Source organism: Balaenoptera borealis (assembly GCF_965194805.1).
Source record: "Balaenoptera borealis genome assembly, chromosome: 9".
Classification (NCBI taxonomy): Eukaryota; Metazoa; Chordata; class Mammalia; order Artiodactyla; family Balaenopteridae; genus Balaenoptera; species Balaenoptera borealis.
Genome location: NC_138873.1, coordinates 69,808,988 through 69,833,567, shown reverse-complemented (window position 1 = coordinate 69,833,567; position 24,580 = coordinate 69,808,988). Strand labels below are relative to the sequence as shown.

General features: G+C 39.3%; 1 protein-coding gene across 1 annotated transcript in view; it reads left to right on the top strand.

The window, feature by feature from the left end:
- Positions 1 to 24,580, top strand: part of ZNF292 (zinc finger protein 292) — a 107,073-nt gene that overhangs the window by 82,274 nt on the left and 219 nt on the right. Inside the window, exon 10 of the mRNA XM_082405918.1 lies at positions 39 to 24,283. Within this exon, the coding sequence (XP_082262044.1) occupies positions 39 to 7,181 (7,143 nt within the window). The 3' untranslated portion in view covers positions 7,182 to 24,283. The remainder of the gene's footprint in view (positions 1 to 38; positions 24,284 to 24,580) is intronic.

The following is a 24,580-nucleotide window of genomic DNA, read 5'->3' as shown; positions in this document are numbered from 1 at the left end:
GTAAATTAAGATAACATTTCTCACTTGCTTTTTCACAGACTGAAGGGGCTGGACTTGCCACTTGTATAGAACTATGTGTAAAAGCTCTTCGCCTGGAATCTACAGAAAATACTGAAGTGAAAATATCTATTTGCAAGACCATTTCGTGTTTGTTGCCTGATGATCTGGAAGTTAAACGTGCTTGTCAACTGAGTGAATTTCTTATTGAGCCTACAGTAGATGCATATTATGCTGTGGAAATGTTGTATAACCAACCAGACCAGAAATATGATGAAGAGAATCTTCCAATACCAAATTCTCTACGCTGTGAGCTCTTACTTGTATTGAAAACTCAGTGGCCCTTTGATCCAGAATTCTGGGATTGGAAAACCTTAAAACGACAGTGTCTTGCATTAATGGGAGAAGAAGCATCCATTGTGTCTTCAATAGATGAACTAAATGACAGTGAGGTTTATGAGAAAGTAGCAGACTATCAGGAAGAGAGTAAAGAAACTTCCATGAATGGTGGAATTGGTGCTAATTCTGGCCTTCTTAGAGACATTTGTGATGAAAAGCAGAAAAAGAGAGAGATAAAACAACTAAGAGAGAGGGGATTTATATCTGCTAGGTTCAGGAACTGGCAAGCCTACATGCAGTATTGTGTGCTGTGTGACAAAGAATTCCTTGGTCATCGAATAGTACGACATGCTCAAAAACATTACAAAGATGGGATTTACAGTTGCCCCATATGTGCAAAGAACTTTAATTCTAAAGAAACTTTTGTCCCTCACGTCACATTGCATGTTAAACAATCTAGTAAAGAGAGACTAGCAGCTATGAAACCATTAAGGAGGTTGGGAAGGCCTCCTAAGATCACAACTACCAACGAGAATCAGAAGACTAATGCTGTGGCCAAGCAGGAACAGCGGCCTATCAAGAAGAATAGTCTCTATTCAACAGACTTCATAGTGTTTAATGATAATGATGGTTCAGATGATGAAACTGATGACAAAGACAAATCTTATGAGCCAGAGGTGATCCCAGTCCAGAAACCAGTACCTGTTAATGAATTCAATTGCCCTGTAACTTTTTGTAAAAAGGGCTTTAAGTACTTTAAAAATTTAATTGCTCATGTAAAGGGACATAAGGATAATGAAGATGCCAAGCGCTTTCTTGAAATGCAAAGCAAAAAAGTTATTTGCCAGTACTGTAGACGGCATTTTGTAAGTGTTACTCATCTCAATGATCACTTACAAATGCACTGTGGCAGTAAACCATATATCTGTATACAAATGAAATGTAAGGCCGGTTTTAATAGTTACGCAGAGCTCTTAACCCACCGAAAGGAACATCAAGTCTTTAGAGCAAAGTGCATGTTTCCTAAATGTGGCAGAATTTTTTCAGAAGCTTATTTACTATATGATCATGAAGCACAACATTATAATACCTATACTTGTAAGTTCACAGGTTGTGGTAAAGTTTATCGTTCTCAGAGTGAACTAGAAAAGCATCTGGATGATCACAGTACTCCTGAAAAAGTGCTGCCTCCTGAAGACCAACTTAATTCATCTGGAGATTCTGTTCAGCCTTCCAGAGTGAATCAGAATGCAGAAGGGAACACTGAGAAAGGAGGATCTGTGCTTCCTTCAGAAAATAACATTGAAAACACCTTCCCAGCAGATAGAAGTGATGCTTGGGATAAAAGCAAGGCAGAATCACCTGTGACCAGACAAGACCAGATTTCTGCTTCAGAGCTCAGGCAAGCTGATGGACCATTGCCAGATGGTTTGGAAAACCCTGCTCCTGCTCCTCTGCTTCAGGCCAGTGAGGTCGCTGTGTCCATTAAGGTATCCCTCAATCAGGGGATTGAGGATAACTTTGGAAAGCAAGAAAACTCAGCTGTGCAAGGCACTGGTGAATCACTGGTCACAAACTTACATACACCAGTTGAAGATCCTTGTAATGATTTGTGTCATACAGGTTTCCAAGAGAGAAAAGAACAGGATTGTTTTAATGAAGCCCAGATTACTCAGAATTCTTTAGTAGATTCGGAAGCCCTCAAAATAGATGACCTTACTCCACAAAACTTAGAAAGACAAGTGAACAACCTGATGACCTTTTCTGTGCAAAATCAGGCAGGATTTCAAAACAATTTACCAACTGCCAAGTTTGAATGTGGAGGTAATGTTAAAACATCGTCCAATCTTTATAATTTACCTCTGAAGACATTAGAAAGTATCACATTTGTTCCACCACAGCCCAACCTCAGTAATTCTTTAGGAACTCCATCAGTGCCTCCAAAAGCACCAGTTCAGAAATTCAGTTGCCAGGTTGAGGGATGTACTCGAACCTATAACTCTTCACAGAGTATTGGGAAACACATGAAGACAGCACACCCCGACCAGTATGCAGCATTCAAAATGCAGCGCAAAAGCAAAAGGGGTCAGAAAGCTAACAACTTAAGTACACCAAATAATGGAAAGTTTGTTTATTTTTTGCCATCACAGGTGAGCAGCTCTAATAATGCATTTTTTACACCACAGACCAAAGCCAATGGGAATCCTACTTGTTCTAATCAGTTGCAGCACGTCTCACCTTCCATTTTCCCAGCTCATTTAGCAAATGTGTCAGCTCCACTGTTGCCCTCAGTGGAAAGTGTCATAAATCCAAATATACCTTCTCAGGATAAAAATGAACAAGGTGGTATGTTATGTTCCCAAATGGAAAATTTATCTAGTACTACCTTGCCAGCACAAATGGAAGATCTAACCAAAACAGTTTTGCCTTTGAATATCGACAGCGGCTCAGATCCTTTCCTTCCGTTACCTGCAGAAAGTAGTTCAATGTCTCTCTTCCCTTCACCAGCAGATAGTGGGACTAATTCTGTTTTTTCCCAGCTGGAAAATAATACAAATCATTTTTCCTCACAGATTGAAGGAAACACTAATTCCCCTTTTCTAAAGGGAGGTAATGGTGAGAATGCAGTTTTTCCTTCACAAGTCAATGTTGCAGATGACTTCAGTGGCACCAGTGCCCAACAGTCTGCACTGGAAAAAGTGAAAAAAGACCGTGGGCAGGGCCCAAATGGGAAGGAAAGAAAACCCAAGCACAACAAAAGGGCTAAGTGGCCGGCAATTATCAGAGACGGGAAATTTATTTGCAGCAGGTGTTACAGGGCTTTTACTAACCCCAGGTCTCTGGGTGGACACTTGTCTAAGCGATCTTACTGTAAACCACTGGATGGGGCAGAAATTGCTCAAGAACTTCTGCAGAGTAACGGGCAGCCTTCTCTTCTTGCCAGCATGATTCTCTCCACAAATGCAGTAAACTCACAGCAGCCGCAGCAGTCTGCCTTCGGTCCAGGAGCATGTTTTAAAGATCCATCATTCCTGCAACTTCTTGCTGCTGAAAATCGCTCCTCAGCATTTTTACCAAATACATTTCCTCGGAGTGGTGTGACTAACTTTAATACAAGTGTTAGTCAAGAGGGAAGTGAAATTATTAAACAGGCTTTGGAAACTGCCGGCATTCCCAGTACATTTGAGGGTGCTGATGTGCTCTCTCATGTCCCCCCAGGTTGTGTTTCAGACCCAGCACCAGTAAATGCAACGGTGATGCCAAATCCACCTGTGCCATCCCTGCTGCAGACTGTATGCCACGCAAACCCCCTGCTGACAGACCAGAATAGGACACGAAACTCCAAAACTTCCTCCATTGAGGAATGCAACAGTTTGCCTGTTTTTCCAGCAAATGACTTACTACTGAAGACTGTTGAAAATGGTCTGTGCTCTAGTTCATTCCCTAATTCTAGTGGGCCATCACAAAATTTTATCAGTAACAGTTCACGAGTTTCCGTTATAAGTGGTCCTCAGAACACAAGGTCTAGTCATTTAAATAAAAAGGGAAACAGTGCTTCTAAGAGAAGAAAGAAAGTTGCTCCTCCACTAATTGCCCCTAATGCTCCCCAAAACTTGGTAACAAGTGACTTAACGGCAATGGGACTTATAGCAAAGAGGATTGAGATACCAACTACTAACCTTCATTCAACTGTAATTCCCAATTGTGAACCTCAGGGTTTGGTGGAAAATCTAACACAGAAATTAAATAATGTTGACAATCAGTTGTTTATAACTGATGTGAAAGAAAACTTTAAAACCAGTCTTGAGTCCCATACAGTGTTAGCTCCCTTAACATTAAAAACTGAAAATGGTGATTCCCAAATGATGGCTTTGAATTCATGCACACCTTCAATAACTTCTGATTTGCAGATTTCTGAAGACAATGTTATACAAAACTTTGAAAAGACTCTTGAAATTATTAAAAGTGCTATGAATTCTCAAATACTTGAGGTAAAAAGTGGATCTCAGGGTATTGGTGAAACATCACAGAATGCTCAAATAAATTATAACATTCAGCTTCCATCAGTAAACACTGTACAAAATAACAAATTATCTGATTCTTCTCAGTTTTCCTCCTTCATAGGTGTCATGCCGACAAAAAGTAACATTCCTCAGTCTGAAATATTACATAAGGAGGATCAAGTACAGGAGATTTTAGAAGGCTTACAGAAATTAAAATTAGAAAACGACCTGTCCTCTCCAGCACCCCAGTGTGTACTGATAAATACATCAGTGACACTGACTCCCACTCCTGTTAAATCAATTCCAAATGTCACACTTGTTCAGCCAGTTTCTGAAATGATAAGCAACATTCAGTTTAATGACAGAGTTAATAAACCCTTTGTGTGTCAAAACCAAGGCTGTAATTACAGTGCTATGACAAAAGATGCACTATTTAAGCACTATGGTAAAATTCATCAATACACTCCAGAGATGATTCTTGAAATTAAGAAGAATCAGTTGAAATTTGCTCCATTTAAATGTGTAGTACCTACATGTACAAAGACATTTACAAGAAATTCGAATCTCCGGGCACACTGTCAGTTAGTACATCATTTTACAACAGAAGAAATGGTAAAGTTAAAAATAAAAAGGCCTTATGGAAGAAAATCTCAGAGTGAAAATTCGTCAGCCCCACGAATTACACAAGTAAAAAGACAGCTAGCTACGACAGAGGAAAATAAAAGGGAATTCCAGCCTGCTTTAGAATTGGGAGCAATGAAAGAAAATACCCTCAGTAATATAGCAGTGATCCCAGAAAAACAACTTTTAGAAAAAAAAAATCCTGAAAAAACAGAAAGTTCTTCACAAGTGATTACAGTTACTTCAGAACAATGTAATACAAATTCTCTCACAAATGTACAAACCAAAGTACGGAAAGTTAGGAGACATAAAAAAGAAAAGGAGGAGAGAAAACGCAAGAAGCCAGTTTCTCAATCTCTTGAGTTTCCCACAAGATACAGTCCCTACAGACCTTATCGATGTGTTCATCAGGGTTGCTTTGCCGCCTTTACAATACAGCAAAACTTAATTCTGCATTACCAGGCTGTGCACAAATCAGATCTACCTGCATTTTCTGCAGAGGTTGAAGAGGAAAGCGAAGCTGGTAAAGAAAGTGAAGAAATTGAAACTAAACAAACTGTGAAAGAATTTCGATGTCAGGTGAGTGACTGCTCTCGAATTTTCCAAGCAATTACTGGCCTAATACAACACTACATGAAACTTCACGAGATGTCTCCTGAGGAAATTGAAAGTATGACTGCTTCGGTGGATGTTGGGAAATTTCCATGTGATCAGTCAGAGTGTAAATCTTCATTTACCACATATTTGAACTATGTTGTTCATCTTGAGGCAGATCATGGAATTGGGGCAAGGGTAAGTAAAACTGAAGAAGATGGCATATACAAGTGTGATTGTGAAGGCTGTGACCGAATATATGCAACCCGGTCTAATCTCCTCCGACACATTTTTAATAAGCATAATGACAAACATAAAGCTCATCTGATTCGGCCAAGAAGATTAACACCTGGTCAGGAAAATATATCAAGCAAGGCAAACCAAGAAAAGACAAAGTCTAAACATCGGGGGACAAAGTACAGATCTGGAAGGGAAGGAACCAAAATGCCTAAGACCAAACGAAAGAAAAAAAATAATTTGGAAAACAAGACTGCAAAGATTGTGCAGATTGAAGAAAATAAGCCTTATTCTCTGAAACGTGGAAAGCATGTATATTCTATAAAGGCTAGAAATGATGCCTTATCTGAGTGTACGAGCAGATTTGTCACCCAGTATCCATGTATGATAAAGGGGTGTACATCAGTTGTTACAAGCGAAAGCAATATAATTAGACATTATAAATGCCATAAATTATCTAAGGCATTTACATCACAACACCGCAATCTTCTCATTGTCTTCAAACGGTGTTGTAACTCACAATTAAAGGAAACTTCTGAGCAAGAAGTTGAAAAGAGTGATGTGAAAGATTCTGACACAGGTATATCAGAGAGCAATGATAACTCAAGAACAACTGTAGTTCCACAGAAGGAAGTTGAAAAAAATGAAAAAGATGAAGTGGATGAGCTAACAGAATTATTTATTACCAAATTAATAAATGAAGACAACACAAGTGTGGAGACCCAAGCTCAGACCTCTTCAAATGTTAGTAAAGATTTTCAGGAAGATAACCCCTGCCAGTCAGAAAAACAAAAAGCAAGTAATTTGAAGAGAGTTAATAAAGAAAAAAATGTCTCCCAAAATAAAAAGAGGAAAGTTGAAAAAGCTGAACCAGCACTGGCAGTTGAGTTGAGTAGTATGCACAAGGAAGAAGAAACCGCTGTTGCAATACAAACCACTGAGGAGCATCCTGCATCTTTTGACTGGAGCTCATTTAAACCAATGGGATTCGAAGTATCATTTCTGAAGTTTCTTGAGGAGTCTGCAGTGAAGCAGAAGAAAAATACTGACAAAGACCATCCAAATAGTGGGAATAAAAAAGGATCCCATTCAAATGCAAGAAAAAATGTTGACAAGACTGCTGTGACTAGTGGAAATCATATATGTTCTTGTAAAGAAAGTGAAACCTTTGTACAGTTTGCCAATCCATCACAGCTTCAGTGCAGTGATAATGTAAAAATTGTTTTAGACAAGACTCTTAAAGATTGCACTGAGCTTGTCTTAAAGCAACTTCAGGAAATGAAACCTACCGTCAGTCTGAAAAAACTTGAAGTGCATTCAAATGATCCAGATGTGTCTGTTATGAAAGAAATCAGTATGGGCAAAGCCACGGGGAGAGGGCAGAACTGATAACTCGTGCTATTAATACATTATTTACAGTTTTATTTTAAATAGGAAGCCATCAAGCATGCTAGAATTGTGTAACTTTTTTGTTTTCCTTTTGTTGTTGCTGACATGAATTAACCTGGCCAAAAAAGAAAAAAAGAAAAGGAAAAAAAAATCAACATGACATTTGTCATGTAAAACTTTTTTTTATCCCTATGGGACTTGAGGAACAGAATCAATATTTCAGTTACTGTAAATAGTTGAGCTAAACCTCAAATTTCTATCAGCCAGTTGCCCTTTCCATGAACTAAACTGAATTGTCTGTGTGATTGATATGTTTCACCGGGTCACTGCTCATGTGTAACAGTACTCTGTTTGTAGATACCTTTTTTGTATATATTTATTATTGTAAATCATTTGCTGCCACCAGCAGTGTGTAAGTCTAAACTATTAAATGACACATTTATATTTGGAATTTTAATTTTTAACTAAGTGATCAAGTTTTTAAAACTGTTCTTTTATTGTTTTAAATTAAGAATTTTTTTAACTAAAACTAGAAACTCTGCCATAGTTCATTGATTTTTACATAAAACATTTATTTACAAGACTATCTCAAAAAATTACTTTTCACGAAGTAGGCACATTATATCAACACCTTGCTCTGCTTTGTAAATTTACCCTCCAGGATTTTTTGGGTGGTACTCATGTGAAATTAAAGCAGATTCTTTAGCAATTTCCTATAGCTGCAGTTTTCTTTTCAGTGCTTCTAATTGGATATAGTTACTATGATTCCATGAAATATAATGGAAATGTGAATAAAGAATTTACTACATCAAAGATTTTAAACATTTGGTATTTAAAAAAAAATCCTTTGTGAATGTGATAGAAACTAGTAGTGTGGAGCAGTGTAAATATTTGAGGTGGTGATTTGTGAAGTAGCCCAGTATTGCCTTAAATAAAATCACATTTCATTTCTTGTTTTATACATGTGATCTTATAAAGGTTTTTGGGTTTTATTTGTTTTTTTCCCCCCCATTTTCTGAGATTTATAGATTGGTGTATAGCTTTAAACTGTATAAACTTTTGTGGAAAGATTTTTTTAAACATTTTTATAAATCTTAAAATTGGTATCATCAAAGTGAGCCCATCTTGTGTTTATAAAATGCAAGAGTCCTTAAACATTTATAATTACATAGATGAAACACTTTCTATAAGGAAGTTGGATGTTTTGATTTTACTGTTTATAGATGTTAGATTGTACAGATTTGTCTGTATTTTCCCACCATATCTAATGATACTTTTTTCATTAGATTGGTCTTCCAGAGCAGTATTAGTTGTTATAATTGATTATTTTGGTTATTCAGTATATAGTTAGCTCTTATAGATTAGCTTTATTCACCATATTTATACTGTGGATTTACGGCCAGAGATAGAGGTTATTTCAGGAGAGTTTATGACCTTCCTTTGAATTCCAATTAAAATCAGTACTGGAAACAAAAGAAAACATCCTTTCAAATTTACTTTTGTTTCTGTTTGCCATAAATAGTAGCATTGATTTTTGACTTTGTTATAAACCAGTTGCATTCACAATATTATTAGCCTGAGATATTGTGATATGAAAATGTGTATATTCTCTGTGCAACATCAGACTTGCAGGAAAAATGAAGCACTTAACATTAACTGAAATTGCTGGTACTCTGAATAAATAAGCATGGTCAAGGAGTGAATTATTTTCTTTTGGAAAATATTTTTTTAAGTTTTATTATTAAAGTATTATAGTTTTATTTTTAGGGCCGAATGGGTTATATTGAATAGTTGGTTTCACCTCCTTAAGGTTTATTACCAATATGCATAAAACTTGACACATTAAAATCCCTGTCCTTTGGTAAGCCCACTGTTATTTATTAAAATAAAAGTTGTTCTTATGGGTGATTAATACATGTTTTTTTCTAAATTAATAATAACTTAACTTTGAGTCATTTTAATATTAAATTTTTGTTAACAACTGAATGTTTCCGTACAGTTTTCTTAGAAGTTGACCTAGATCTTAAAGGTAGGCATTTGGCAAACTGCCCTGTGTAGTACAGCAGTAAGTAGGTTTATTTCTGATGAATGTCGTGAAGAGCCTGTTAAGGGAAAATGCCAGTGTACTGGGGCTTTTCTTTTGCTCATTAGCTTAAGAAAATTAACCACTAGAACTTCTGTAATTGTTCTCCTACATGTCGTGGGGGGGGGGGCAGTTTGCCAACATTGAGTTAATTTTTTTATATTCCAGGTACTGTATGCTAAAAGTAATTATGGAATAGTGGGCTTTTTAGCATGGAACAGAAAAATCAAATTATGGTATAAAATAAATAATGAATTTATAGAACAACAGCATGTTGGTAAAATTTGATACAGAATGTAATGCCTAAGTATTAAAAAAGTGTCAAAAAGTATGTATTTTTCATGGTATAATTTTCCGCAATCTCTTGTCTTTGAGATATTTTCTTCCTACAGTGTAAATTTGCCTAAGTTTTCATCATTTGAAACGTGAATTTTTTTCCCTCTTCTAAATGCAGAGAATTTGAATCTTACAGATCAGAACATGTTATTCAGAATACATCATTAAGTGAAATATAACAGTTTGAGAAATTTTCAGCAATGTTAAATTCAGCATAATTATTTTAAATGGCTGGACAGAGTTTTACAAAGGCAAATTTTGATCATCAGGTAAGCAAACAGTTGCTATAGTTATTAAGACAAAAGTACATGGAAGCTAGAGACATCAAGGAGAGAATGCTCTGTTTTTCAGGGAAAAAGAGATAGGTGGTTATGAGTGTTTCTAGAAAGATGGGTCTTGAAAGATCAATGAGTGGTCGGCGGCTGCTCAGAGGGGAAAGGGGAATTCTAGACAGGAGGTAGGAAGCGGCATAGTGCGTTTGCAGTATTGCAGGTGCTCTGTGTGGAAGGATAGGGAGTTGGAGAAGCTGAAGCTGAGGAGGCTGATGGGCCAGGTCGTGAAGGTTCTTGTTTGCCACATTTAGTCTTTATCATGTTTTGTTTTTTAAGTGGTTACTGAATGCGTTTCAGTTGAACAGTTTGATCAGGTACCGATTTTAGAAAGATAATTAGCACTGTATAGAGGATAGGTTGGATAAGTTGGAGGTTAAAAGCAGGGAGACTTGAAATAGCCCGTGCAAAAATTGATGGGCGCCAGAAAAAAGAATGTTACTGGAGTTGAGAAAGAGACTAATGAATGTGAGAGGTGTTAAGAAGTGGAGCAGTAAGGCAGCCTTTTTCAAAATGTTTAGTGTAGTGTGATATCAGTGGGTGGGAAGGTGATGGCAGTGATGAAAGACATTTTCTAAACTGCATGCTGTAGCTCCCCTTAAAGAATCCAGTGCACATCAGCATATTGAAGACTGAGAGGTTCTGCTGTACAGAAAAGATGTTAACTGTTAAAGGAGGAATTTTTCAGACTTAAATGACCGTGAACATTAAAAAAATTTTTTTAATGTTAATGCTTAGGTATATCCCACTAAGTTAGTGATCTAAGGAACATGCTTTGGGAAACAGCCATCTAAAATGTCATTCATTCAGCCAGAGCTGATGATCAGCAGGTGTGCACCAGTGCACCTGTACCAGCTGTTTACACATGGTGATTATATTCTGATTGGTCAGTTTATCCATTCCAATTGGATTGATTCCCCTGCTGTATTGGTTGTTAATGTTTCATCACCCTACATCCAAATAATATTTATTGAACATTAAGTGCACTTTGATTAAAATCCAGTCTCCTTACTCAAAGTCCCTGCCAACCTCTCCAGACATTCTTATGCTACTTCCCATTTTCCAGATGCTTCCATCTCTTGGAGCACATACTAAGCTTCCCCACCACCACCACCACCACTTCAAGGCCTTTACACATATTTACTCCTCTGTCTGGAATGCTTATTCCTCTATTTGTGTAGTAAAGCTTAAATGTCACCTCATCAGAGAGCCACCCGGATCACTCTGTAATGAAGTGTCACATGTTCATTCTCCATACCAGTGTTTTTAATTTTTATATTTGTCACTATCTATGCCGCCCAACACTACCACTCAGTGAACAAAATTTGTTTTATTTCCTGATGACCTTGCTCATTAGAGGTACCTCTCATTTCAGTGATCGCTCCATAGATGGGAGCCCTACGCTTTGACATAATCGAAACCTGTATCACTTCCAAATCTGGAATTCAGATTCCCTTTCTCCAACCACAATCTTTCTCCAGCTCATCTGCTCGAGATACCTCCATTAAAAGGTATTTCTACCTCATCACGACTAACAGTTAATGCTACCACTTGCTCACTATTCATCAGTTCACTCCCTGTCCTCAACTTGTCTGGCTTAGAGACTAGATCCCACTTTGCAAATATCCTCAGACCATACCCCTGCACCTCCCTTTATGTCATGATCTGGAAAAATCGCAGTTTTCTGTCTACTCTTGAGCAGTTGAATGGGAGAAAATTGTTACAACAGGCAGGTTTATAATCTCAAAACTTAAATAGGCTCAAAACTGGCAATTTTTCTGCAGTTTTATTGTAACAACGTGTTTCCACAAACTTAAATGATTTATGTACTTTTTTTTCTGCTGAGAAAATACAAAAGTTTGACAGGAACTTTCTCAAATTTCATCACTAAATTTACAAACCCATCTATATCTGCACTTTCTTCTACTTGTTGAAAGCCAATCCCTCCTCACCTTCTCAAAAACTTGGAATTAACTACTCTTGTTTCATCAGTCTTTTACTAGATCCTTTCCAACAGCTCATAATATGTCCCTAATAGCTACTGTTCTTGAAAGAAAGGGGTGGGGAGAGTGGTCATTTGATCCCATCCAACTATAACCCCTTTTATTTAGTTCCCATCATAACTAATCTGAATTGCCTCCATTTTTCATTTACTACCACTTTGTGTGTCCCTACAACTTTGCTGAAATTGCTTTCATCAGGATCACCAGTCTCTTCCATGCTGTCATACCTGTAGGTTCTTTTTCTGCCCTCATTTACTGCCTCAGGAGCATTCAGTAGGGTTGATGACTTCCTCTTTGAAGTATTTTCTCTTGGTTTTCTTGGCATTGTCTCTTGGCTTTCTCCTTATCCTTACCGTTTCTGGCTGCTCCATCACTGACTTCAATCCTAGTTGCTCTTCCAGGACCTGGACCTTTGGCTCCTTGTGTGACTCTACACTCTCTTTGGATGGTTTCCATTCTGTGGAGCTTAGTTTTATCAGTGTACCTGTCATACCTGAACACATAACCCTAGGACCAAACTTTTTATAGTTCCAGGCTTTCATGTTCAGCTGCCTACCTCATAGTTAGGCATATCATGTCATATCAAAGTCATTTTCCCCACCCCGCCTTCAACCTATTCCTTTCCCAGTACTCTGTCTGAAGTCACTACCTAGGCTTCTCAAGTTAGGTTCTCTAGCCCCATGGCCAGTTACTCCATTACAGCACTCAACTTCCTTGATAACATTCATCTTGAGTTGTAATGGCTTTTTTTCTGCTGTGTTTAAATCTCACGCCACCACCACCACTGCAGCAAAACCAACATATAGGTTGCACAAGGGCAGAAATCTTTCTAGTTAGGTCACCTACTGCTTTATGCCAAGCACCTAGTCCAGTACCTTAAACATAATAGGTACTTAGCAGTAGTAAAATTTCATTGAATGCTTAAATGGAAGTTGAAGAAAACTTGACTCAAACTCTCATGGAGCTCAGAAGTACACAATTACTATCATTACTAGTTCTAGGGGTACTGTAAGAATATATAATAGGGTGAGAATATGATACTGCATGGTCTGTAGTGAGGGGAAGCAGTTAATGAAGACTTCACTAAAGAAGGAGGTATTGGAGGAAGGAAGGCAGAGAAAGCTTCAGACTAAGGGGAAACTGAAAAACTGGTAGGAATAACTTTTGAGGAAATGGTAAAACAAAACAAAACTGATAGCGTTTGAAGTGAGCAAGGAAAGGTAAGCAAGGACCACATCACACTGTGTCTTAGAAAGACCTAATTGTATTGGACTTTATCCTGGGTTCACATTTGGGTTCCAAGCAAAAGAATAATATTCTTAACATCTGCAGTTTTGTGGGGGTTTTTTAATTTATTTTTGGGCAGAGGCTACTCTTCGTTGTGGTGCGCGGGCTTCTCATTGTGGTGGCTTCCCGTTGCAGAGCACGGGTTCTAGGCACGCAGGCTTCAGTAGTTGTGGCATGCGGGCTCAGTAGTTGTGGCGTGCGGGCTCTAGGGTGTGCGGGCTTCAGTAGCTGTGGCGCATGGGCTCAGTAGTTGTGGCATGCGGTCTCCAGAGCACAGGCTCAGTAGTTGTGGCACACGGGCTTAGTTGCTCCACGGCACGTGGGATCCTCCTGGACCAGGGATCAAACCCATGTCCCCTGCATTTGCAGGCGGTTTCTTAATCACTGTGCCACCAGGGAAGCCCCACATTTGCAGTTTTAAAAGTTCACTCTGGTGAGAGCATTCCAGTGGGGAATTCAAGTAGACCAGTTAAGGCTGTCCAAGTCATCCAGGGGAGAGAGGATACTGTCGGTGTGGAGTGGTGATGGCTGAAGGAGAAAGGTGGATGGACTGGAGAGACCAAAAGTATCTGACAGGACTTGATCATTATGAGTTATGGGAAAGGAAGAGGAGGGGAGAAGTAGAGAAGATTTCCAGGGTTTTGCCTTGAATAAGTAGTTGAAGAAATACCATTTGTTCAGGTAGGTGAGACTGGAAGAGAAGCAGTTTTGTGAATGGGTGATTGGCTAGGGAAAAGTGTATAGAAAAGGGCCCAGGGCTGAACTCCGAGGAACTCAGTATTTAAAAGTAGATTAAGAGATAGGAAAAATCATGAGACAAATAGGATGGAAAGCATCCTCTGGCTTTAGTGGTAAGAAAGTAATCAGTGACCTTGGCAATTACATAGTTTGAATGGAAGCCAGTTTTGAGAGATGTAGAGAGCAGGTGGAAACACCTATTTTTGGAAAGTTGGTTGTGAAAGAGAAGGTAGAATGGTAGCTGGAGAGTGTTATGGATTCCAACTAGTTTTTATAAATGCAGCATATTTTAAGTGCCAGTGAGGAGGATTTGGTAGAAAGGGGTTCAGATGCGAGAAATAGATTATCATAAAATTCTTTAGTTTCTGGCTTGGGTAATTGTGAATGATGATGCTGTTTACCAAGATAATATACAGGCATACCTCAGAGATACTGTGGCTTAAGTTCCAGACCACCACAATAAAGCAAATATCGCAATAAATCGAGTCACACAAACTTCTTGGTTTCCCAGTGCGTATAAAAGTTATGTTTACACTCTACTGTAGTCCGTTAAGTATGCAGTAGCATCACGTCTGAAAAACAGTGTGCACACTTTAAAAATACTTTGTTGCAGGAGCAGTGGGATGAATTGGGAGAATGACTTGACACACATACACTGCTGTGTATAAAATAGACAGCCAGTGAGAACCTGCCGTAGAGCACAGGGAACTCTACTCGGTGCTCTGTGGTGACCTAAACGGGAAGGGAATCCAAAAAAGGGGATATGTGTATGCGTATAACTGATTCACTTTGCTGTACACAGCAGGAATTAACACAACATTACTCAAAAACAGCTATACTCAAAAAAATTAATTTTAAAAATGCTTTATTGTTAAAAAACGCTAACCATCATCTGAGCCTTCAGCTAGTTGTGATCTTTTGGCAGGAGTAACATCAAAGATCACTGACCACAGACCACCATAACAAACAGAATAGTAAGTTTGAAATACTGCAAGAATTACCAAAATGTGGCACAGACGTGAAGTGGGCAAATGCTGTTGGAAAAATGGCCCTGATAGACTTGCTGGACACAAGGTTGCCACAGACCTCCAGTTTGTAAAAAATGCAGTATTTGTGAAGTGCAGTAAAGCAAAGAGCAATAAAACAGGTATGTCTGTAGAAGGAACATAGCGTTGAAGGAAAGGTTAATACTGAGTTTGAGGTTCTTGTAGGTCATTAAGGCAGAGAGGTATAGTGATCAGTTCTTTATAGGGGTCTGAAACAACAGCTCTGTCCCTTGAGGACAAGCATCCTGTCTTTGTCTTCTATCTCCTGAGCATTTAGCCCATAATCTGAGGTATAGTAAGCACTTAATACATTTTGCTGGAATTGAAAGAAGCAGCAAGCACGTAGGAAAAAAATACGTCACCACGGAGAGAACCCTGAGGAACACCAATACTTAGTGGACACTCAGTGGGCAGAAGAAAAACTAGCAGAGAAGACTTGGGAAGGAAGGGTTAGGTGACAGCCAGGAAAGGAGGTAGGGTATGGAGCATTATGGAAGCCAGAAGAGAGAAAATGGGGAAGGAAACCAGTCAGGAGCTGACCTTATTTGAAGGCCTTTAAGGTAAAGTCGAATACTTGTGAATTCTGGGAGGTACCCATTAAAGAGGCAGAAGTTGACATAGAGTAGTAGATGGAACCTGGTCTCAAGAGCAGGTGGAGGTATTAGCATTACCGAATAGGAAGGACATCTCTTAGACTAAGTCTGTTTGTTAAGTAGGAATGTTGAGTTCCTAGGAAACAGAACATTCCTGCCCCACAGCAAGCCTTGGAAAAGTAGGAAATCAGCATTTAAATGTTAAAGTTTGAAGTGAAGAATGAGAGAAGGGGCTAAATATAAAAGGATTACTGATCAGCATTCAAGGCCCAGCTGAGTTAGGAAAGCATAATCTTGTAGTAGCACTGTCTGCATGGTTATGTAATATTTCCAGTAGTGTTCCTCAGCTTGAATAGAAGAGGAAGAAGGAAGAGGTTGCATAGTCCCAGGAGGAGTATTACATCAATGAATTGAGCCTGGTTAGGGTAGGAAACAAAGCCAAGAGGACAGAAGAAGATGGAGTGGTCTGGCTTCCCTGGTGGCGCAGTGGTTAAGAATCCGCCTGCCAATGCAGGGAACAAGGGTTCGAGCCCTGGTCCGGGAAGATCCCACAGGCCGTGCAGCAACTAAGCCCGTGCACCACAACTACTGAGCCTGCGCTCTAGAGCCTGCGAGCCACAACTACTGAGCCCATGCGCCTAGAGCCCATGCTCCGCAACAAGAGAAGCCACCCAATGAGAAGCCTGCGCACCACAACGAAGAGTAGGCCCCGCTCGCCACAACTAGACAAAAGCCTGTGCACAGCAACAAAGACCAAACGCAGCCAAAAATAAGAATAATTTTTTTTTAAAAAGAAAATGGAGTGGTCAAGGGACTGGAGGTCTTCTTTATTTTTTTTTTTTTGAGGGGGGGTTAGAAGATTCAATATACAATTTTTAAATTTTGGTGTATAGTTGATTACCAGTGTGTTTCAGGTGTACAGCAAAGTGATTCAGTTATACATGTATCTATTTTTCAAATTCATTTCCCATTTAGGTTATTACAGATTATTGAGCAGAGTTCCCTGTGCTGTACAGTAGGTCCTTGTTATCTATTTTAAATATAGCAGAGTGTACATGTCAATCCCAAACTCCCAGTCTATCCCTTGCCCCTGGTAACCATAAATTCTCTAAGTCTGTGAGTCTGTTTTTGTTTTGTAAATAAATTCATTTGTATCATTTTTTTTTAGATTCCGCAGGAGGTCTTAATGGTGCCAAAGAGAGGGTATAGTGGGCATAAGGCCAAGAATTAGGTATGAAAGACTAGAGCATTGCAATTTAAGATTTTAGGAGTAATGTAACACAGTGTCTGGAAATGGCCAGAGAAGTATATTTCTGAATTAGAATGTAGATGAAGGCTGACAGAGTTGAGAAATTGAAACAGCTTTTGGTCTAATTTATTGGATGGACTGTACACAGAAGATGCTGTTAGTAGGAAGTGGTGAAGAAGACTAAGTCCAGTGCTGAAGTCCTAAATTAAGAGATTCAGTGGAGAGCGTGCTTCCAGACTACATGGTACACGTAAGGAGTTTTGGAAAGTAGCTTCTTCATGGTATCTTCTTGGCCCAAAAGTCTTGGGAGATCCAGGTTAAGTTAAGATAAAGTTGCAGAATATAAAGATGAGCTTTGAATTCTTTCTTCAAGACCAAGAGTACAGACTAGCAGGAACCTGCTCTATCTAGCTTTCCCAGGCCTGAGTCCCGTGTGTCAGATCTGCTAGTAATAGTAAAACAGTTAATATTATTTGACTTTTACTATATGCCAGGCACCATGCTAGGAACTTTCCTTGTACTTCCATTTATTCTTTCACCAACTCTAAGAGTTCGGTGCTCTTATCCTCATTTTAAGATGAGGACAGTCTAGGTGTCTTGCCTGAAGATTGCACAGCTAGTATGTGGCAGAGCTGAGAGCTGAAACCAAGCAGACTGACTCCAGAGTTTGTACATCCCTTGATAGGGAGAACACGGGCAGCTGCAGGAGCTAACAGGTTGCTCAGTGTCTTTAGCTGGAATGATGTTGTGAAAATTGTCCTGGTAGCTGGAGGGAATTTTCCCCAAGTGATTAGGAAACAGTATTAGGAGATGATTTGTAAATGATACTCCTTTTTTAAGACCCACATTTATGAAATTTTTTCATCTGTAGTTTAATATTGATTCCAAAGGAGGGAAAACCACTTCTGGAAGCCAATCTAGAGCCGTGAAGGTAGGGAACATAGAGGAGCAAAGGGCCCCTACTGGCGATGTTCACTCAGAAACCAAAGGAGCTGAGAGAGAGAAGGAAATGAGAAGCAACTGTGGAGGGCTAGAGTGGATTCTGCCCAGCTCTCTAGTCAGTGTGTACGGGGAGCCCTATAATTGAGACTGTAGTCAGGGGTTTTGTTTGCTGCCCCCTTAGCTACCAGGTTCTCGTGCTCCCCAGGATAGCTGTGGGTGTGGCAAAAGAATGTTCATTCTGCAAGCTGCACTTGCACAGACTTTAGTGCTACCAGTCCTGGACCCCCTAAGTGCCCCTATCCCACAGGGGAAGTTAGAGAAGAGGAACGGGGCATCGGGGTGGTAGTAGTAGCCCTCATGTGCCAAGGTCCCTGCGAAGCAGTGAGGTGTTGAAGTCACAGGGCTTTTGAGGACACGGTGGGTTTCAAACTCTTCAGGAGCAGATCACACCAGGAAATTCTTAGAAATCAGGTACCTAGGAGTTATCCTCACCAGGGTACTGCCCCCCACCCTTGCCAAGTCAAAGTCCTCCCTTTTATACGGAGGCTCCACAGTGTTAAGCAACACCTAGACACTTAGGGATGGGAAGGGGGATGGGATTATACAGAGCATCAATCTCTTACATATTTCTACAGCACTTCTGCAATCTATACAACCCAGATGTTCAAACAACTGAAACCTTTTGGTAATTCTTGCTTGTTACCTCCAACCCTACAAAACCACTTTGTTAGCTGGTAAACTCATTACATTTACTTATTTGAAAATTTCAAAAGCATCCTTAATGTATTTGCTAAACCTACTTACAGCTACTTAAAACTGGAGCATTACAAAGTTTTTTTCTCAAGTATGTCTGTCCTCAAAGGAAATTTTCTAATCCATGATGGCAGTTGGGTGGTGTTCTAACCTGATTTGTACAGTTTAAAGTGTAATTCTCAACCCCTGCTCCATGAGAAGAATAGGAAAATTAGCAACCCTGTTTTATTAAGACAGTGACATATAGGGAAATTAAATGACTTGTGACAGTAAACCTACAAAACAGGTCTCTTGACCCCTGGTTCAGAACGCTTTCTCTCTGTCCTGCTGGTTGAAGGTGTTTCCATTTCAAAGCAGGAGGATGAAGGTGGAGAGTGGCAGGGTTATACAGGGAAAGTTCTCATTGGAAATATGGGAAGCAGTGCCATATACTTATTTTAGTAATAAGGCAAAATTATAAGTTGTCACATGTCATGGCATATGTTGGTGTCTTACACTTTAAAAATAGTTTTTCTAAAAAAAATGTAGTCTACATGTTACCAATATAAAACGAGAAACTGGAGCAACTCTAGTTTCTTCCAACAAAACTTTGATCCCACACCAGTTCCCCAGCCGAAGTAGATGAGCCAGAACTATGAAAGGCAACAGCACCTCTGCTGGAAGTGAAGCAACCAGAAACATCCAGAATGTTCTGTGTGATAATGGTGTGCACTTTCCAACACAAAATAGTGATTGCTTGTGTGTAATCATTGAGCTTTTAACTTGTATTATTGTGCTCCTGTGCTCGCCCGCACCCTCTCTCTCTCTTTCTCTCTCTCTCTCTCTCTCTGTCTCTCTGTCTCTAAGCTTACAACCCTGACAATGAGAGAAAATCTACATTTCGATTTTAAAACTATAGGCTGGAAGCCAGCATTCCTACAGCCTGGCTATGTTTTGTTTTCTTTTCACTAACCAAACTATAACGTGTAGGCAGCTTTTTTCAGAAGTACAACAGGGAAGCAAAGGGCAGACATGCTCCAGCAGAGCTTTCAAGTCTGATACATTGAATCAGGTGCTCAGTGGACCAGCAGTTTGAGCGCTGAGCTCAAAGATCCTGGAAGGGAGGCTTGGGAACCCAAGACTGAAGTCTGGCTCTATCTAGTAGGACAATGGGTAATATTTAATAATCGTGTCAGACACTGCTCCTGATATGTCCACTCATTTAATCACAACCATAGGAGGTAGCTGGCTGTCACCACCTGACTCATCTATTCCAGGAGACCCATGTGTTCTCACTGAGGTTACCAATCCTAGAATACTGCTTGCAGGGAAATTTATATAGTAGTTATAATAGTATATATGTACATGTACACACACATATGTACGTATACCTCCAGCAGAGAAAGCAGACATTGTAGTAGATTTTATAACCCTGTCAGAGTGGGAAGAGAGACCCTGCCACCATTTGGATTTGGTAAAATCTATATTTAAATCCTGTTATTACCTTGCTTTCCCATCTCTGTTAGAGGCTATGTTCATATTGGCTTCACAGGAAAAGTTACATACACTCCTTTTCAGCCATCGTGTATGCGTGTTCTATTCCATAAATATTTAGATGGTTTTTGTGCACTTGTCTCTCAGTGCATGTTTTTTAATTCACTTCACTTGCAGCCGCCAGCATCTGTCTCTCTGACTTAAGGTTTGTAAGCCTTTGCTGGAATGAAGTTGGTCTGGAAGTGAAATTTGAGGTGCAGCTCATTTACCTGCATATAAAATAAGTTTAAAGTGGGTATGTGTGTGTAAACTCCTCCGTTCCAGAGGCTTTGCTGTATGTGCTGGTCAAATGCTGAGTTGCACAGGAGTAAGTGGCCACAAGGTGGCAAGCTAAGACTGGAAAGTGTGTGTGTAGCTAAGGTCCAGAAACTGAATCAGGAATTACGTTTTCATTGTTTTTTAAATTATCTTTATAAAGGGCATGGACTAATATGTGGTGGTCATTTATATTTTTGACTACTTATGATAGTTTGAATAGATATTGGAACAGTTTTAAAAATTGGGAGGTGACTATGATATATTAGCTGTTGATTCATTTTAGGATAAATAGGCCACCGTTTACAACGGAAACAGACTAGAGTCACGTTGCATGGATTATACACATTTTTAACTTTTCCCAAAGCACCAGTCAAAAAATCTTGTTTTGATAAGAAGGTAGTCAGTGCCATCTCTACATGCAAAGGAGACTTGGAAATGTGCCTTTTAAGCTGGGCACGTTGCCACTCCCAACAAAATCAGAATCAGCAAAATCAGAATTAGTTGCCTAATAAAGTAAAACAAACAAACAATCAAAAACTGGGTGCAACACAGTTGGTCATTACATGGAATACGAATATTCCAGAGATCTTTGAAGCTATTTGTACAGGAAGCTTCTGGAAGGCTAGATTTGGAGTTTTAAAAAACCGAATTCTTGCTCTGTCATTTCCTCTAACGTTAGGCAAGTCACTTTATCATTCTGAGTTGTAGTCTTCTCATTTGTAAGTATTTTTAAGGTTTCTTCCAATTCCAGAATACTATGATTTTTTAGTTTATACAACATAGTTATGCTGTAAATTTCATGAATACATTAATTGCTGCCAGCAACTAGTGTGGATTAAGCCCTTAAGGTATGATGATGAAGGCCTTGGCTCTTGCCTGCATTCAATATGCTCATATTTAGAGGGGGATTAAAAAAAACCAAGCAAATAATATAGGGAGAAGTGATATAATACAGCCATGTATTAATATCTAACATTTAAAAAAATAACCTCTTATGTGCCAGTGCTTTGCGCGGATCATCTCATTTAATTCGTTCAGCAACCCTATAAGATAGGTATTATTTACCCCCATTTTATATCAAAAATTTGCTCTCTGATAGAAATATTTGATCCAAACTTTGAAATGAAATCAGAATTTCTCAAGCTGAAGAAAAGAAGAATGAAAACATACAAAACATTGATTATCTTACATGTCACTATAATGCCATGATTTTAAAGAAGGTAAATCTTATAACCATTTCTAGGGAACTGCCTAACTTGTTTGTTGTAATGAGGAGTCTTGTTATTGTATAATACATGAAATTTGTTTTTTTAAGGCAATTCTCTATTAATCAGAGATCTTTCTGGGGTATCAGGTTTATATAGTGATATATCCAATATAAAGTCTCACTGCTTTATCAGGCAATCATTTAATTGTGATGCAGTTCAAATTAATAGAACATTTCTATATTAGGTAAAAATCTTTATCTCTTTGATGTTCACCCATTGGTCCTGGTTCTCAAATCTTGGAACATGAAATAAGTTATTTGTTTTCCAAGCATTGGGAAAGTCATTCCCTATAGTCTGAACACGAACTTCTAGTACAACAGAATTAAGTGAACTTTCTTTCATTAGCGTCATATTACACTGTGTTCATGTTAAGGTGATGGACAGCTAAAACTCCAAGGACTTTACCTCATGAACCGATATCAATCCTGGTCTCATATTAAAATTTTAATCTTGATGCAGAATGATTACTTGTTGCATTTCACCTGACTTGTTCTTTTTTAAATATATTTTTAATTAATTAATTACTTTATTTATTTATTTATTTTGGCTGCACCCGCGTCTTAGTTGTGGCAGCGGGCTCTTCGTTGCAGCATGTGGACTTCTTAGTTTCGGCATGTATGTGGGATCTAGATCCCTGACCAGGGATCAAACCTGGGACACCTGCATTGGCAGTGTGGAGTCTTACCCACTGGACCACCAGGGAAGTTCCTCACCTGACTTGTTCTGAACAAAATTCTATTGAGATCTATAAACATGTCTCATTTCTGCCATTCAATATACTGGTCATTTCTTTTGTCTTCAGTAGATAGAAGCGTGCCTTCTGTGTCTTCATCCTAATCAGTAATATGAATGTAGTCAGGAACTGTTTTTGTCTGTAAGTAAAAGAGACTAACAAATCAATGACTTACATCAGGTGGGAGTTAAGTTCTCTTTCACATAACAACAAAAACAAAAGCATGGAGACAGGCGGTGCAGAGCTAATGGCAATTCCATAATGGTGTCAATGTCCCAGGAGCTTTCTTTCTGCTCCTTCATCCATAAGGTCTTGCTTCCATCCTCAAAGTCACCTCATGGTAGAAGATGTTCACTGCAGCTCCAGCTATGATGTCTCAGTCAGGAAGAGACGGGGGGAGCAAAAAGCATGCAAGGTAGATCGGCCCCACTTTTTAACTCTCCCCAAAGCATCAGTCACAAAATCTTGTTTTGACAAGAAGGTTGTCACACACTGCTAACTACATGCAAAGGAGACTTGGAAATGTGCTTTTTTTTTTTTTTTAAAGCTGGGCACATTGCCACCCCCAACAAAATCAGAATTCTTTTAGGTGGAGAGGAATAAATATTGGATAGATGAAAGATGGAAGAGGCAAGAGGAACACAAACATTTTTTTCCCCAGAAACACTGTGCTGCTCAGTACCAGGGACCTAAGCTGTGGCAACACAAGGATGTGAAGAGGTGAATGAGACACAATTCTCGACCTTGGTCACAGTCAGTAGTTTTAATATCATCATTAAATTAATGTGATTAGGAGCAATCTTCTCTAAGAAGATTGGCTTATCAGGTTTGCTAATCTTCTACAGAAAGGTCTCAAGTTACTGTACTTACTCTCCTTTGAGATCAATGCTTTTTAATTGAAGGCACTTGGCTAACCTAGTGAGTCATACTTTTAGTAACAGGGGATTGATGATCATCAATTTAATTAATGACATTTTTATAACAAGAATGTGGAAATTGTACTGCTTAATATTCGTCTCCTCTGCCCCAGTCTTCTGCAGAGTTTTAACAGTGACCTTTCCCTGAGGGATAGGACTCTGGAGTCCACTTCTTCAACTTCCTGTTGCTCTGCACAGACAAGCAGAGCCTGCCGCAGTTCTCTACCACAGCCATTCTGCCTATCTCCACTCTGACAGGAGACATTAATGTCTGAGAGAAATTTTAAGATAAAAATAAGTTCAAGATAAAAAAGCTAAAACAAGATTTAAAAAACTACATATATCACTTTTGTCTGGACAACATTTTTTCTTTTTTCTTTTAATAGAAAATTAAATCTCCATAGCTGGCGAAGGATGCGATACTTCACCTGTAAGTAGACGGGAATGGTGGCTTATTTGGGTAACATCCAGAACTCATTTCCCATTGCTTTCAGACAGAATTTATGGGTACAGTTATAGAATTTTAAAAGATCATCTTCATCTTCTCAGAATAGGAAGGCTGTTTGTTAAACTCTCTGGCACAGTGAAAACAAGATAGGTCTCTGGAAAATTCTCAGAACTCGCCACAATCACCAATGTCTTTTACAGCTGAAAGAAGATTTGCTTTGTGAGAAAAGACCCAATTTTATATTAAAGAAAGAGCTGCTGGCAGGTCTCTCCCAGAACACCTCCCTTGGGCTTTTGTCATTAAAATTCAATTGAACGCTGACATTTTTTACCTCCACGTGCCCCACCACTGCTTTCCTTCCTCACCAGTTTTTCACAGAGCTGCAAAATGCCCTCTCATTTGTGCTGTGTCATACTAAATATACAAACAAAATAAAATGTAAACTAGGAATACACTGGCATCAGTGTTTAAGGCAAGTGTTACATGCATGTGATGAGATGTGAGCTAGAAAGAGATGGAGCACTTTGGGGTTTTCAATTGCTTTACTTTATTTATTAAAAATTTAAGCACTTCCGGGACTTCCCTGGTGGCACAGTGGTTAAGAATCCGCCTGCCAATGCAGGGGACACAGGTTTGAGCCTTGGTCCGGGAAGATCCCACATGCCGCAGAGCAGCTAAGCCCGTGTGCCACAACTACTGAGCCGGTGCTCTAGAGCCCGTGAGTCACTACTACTGAGCCCGCGTACCACAACTACTGAAGCCCACGCACCTAGAGCCCATGCTCCGCAACAAGAGAAGTCACCACAATGAGAAGCCCACGCACTGCCATGAAGAGTAGCCCACGCTTGCTGCAACTAGAGAAAGCCCACGCGCAGCAACGAAG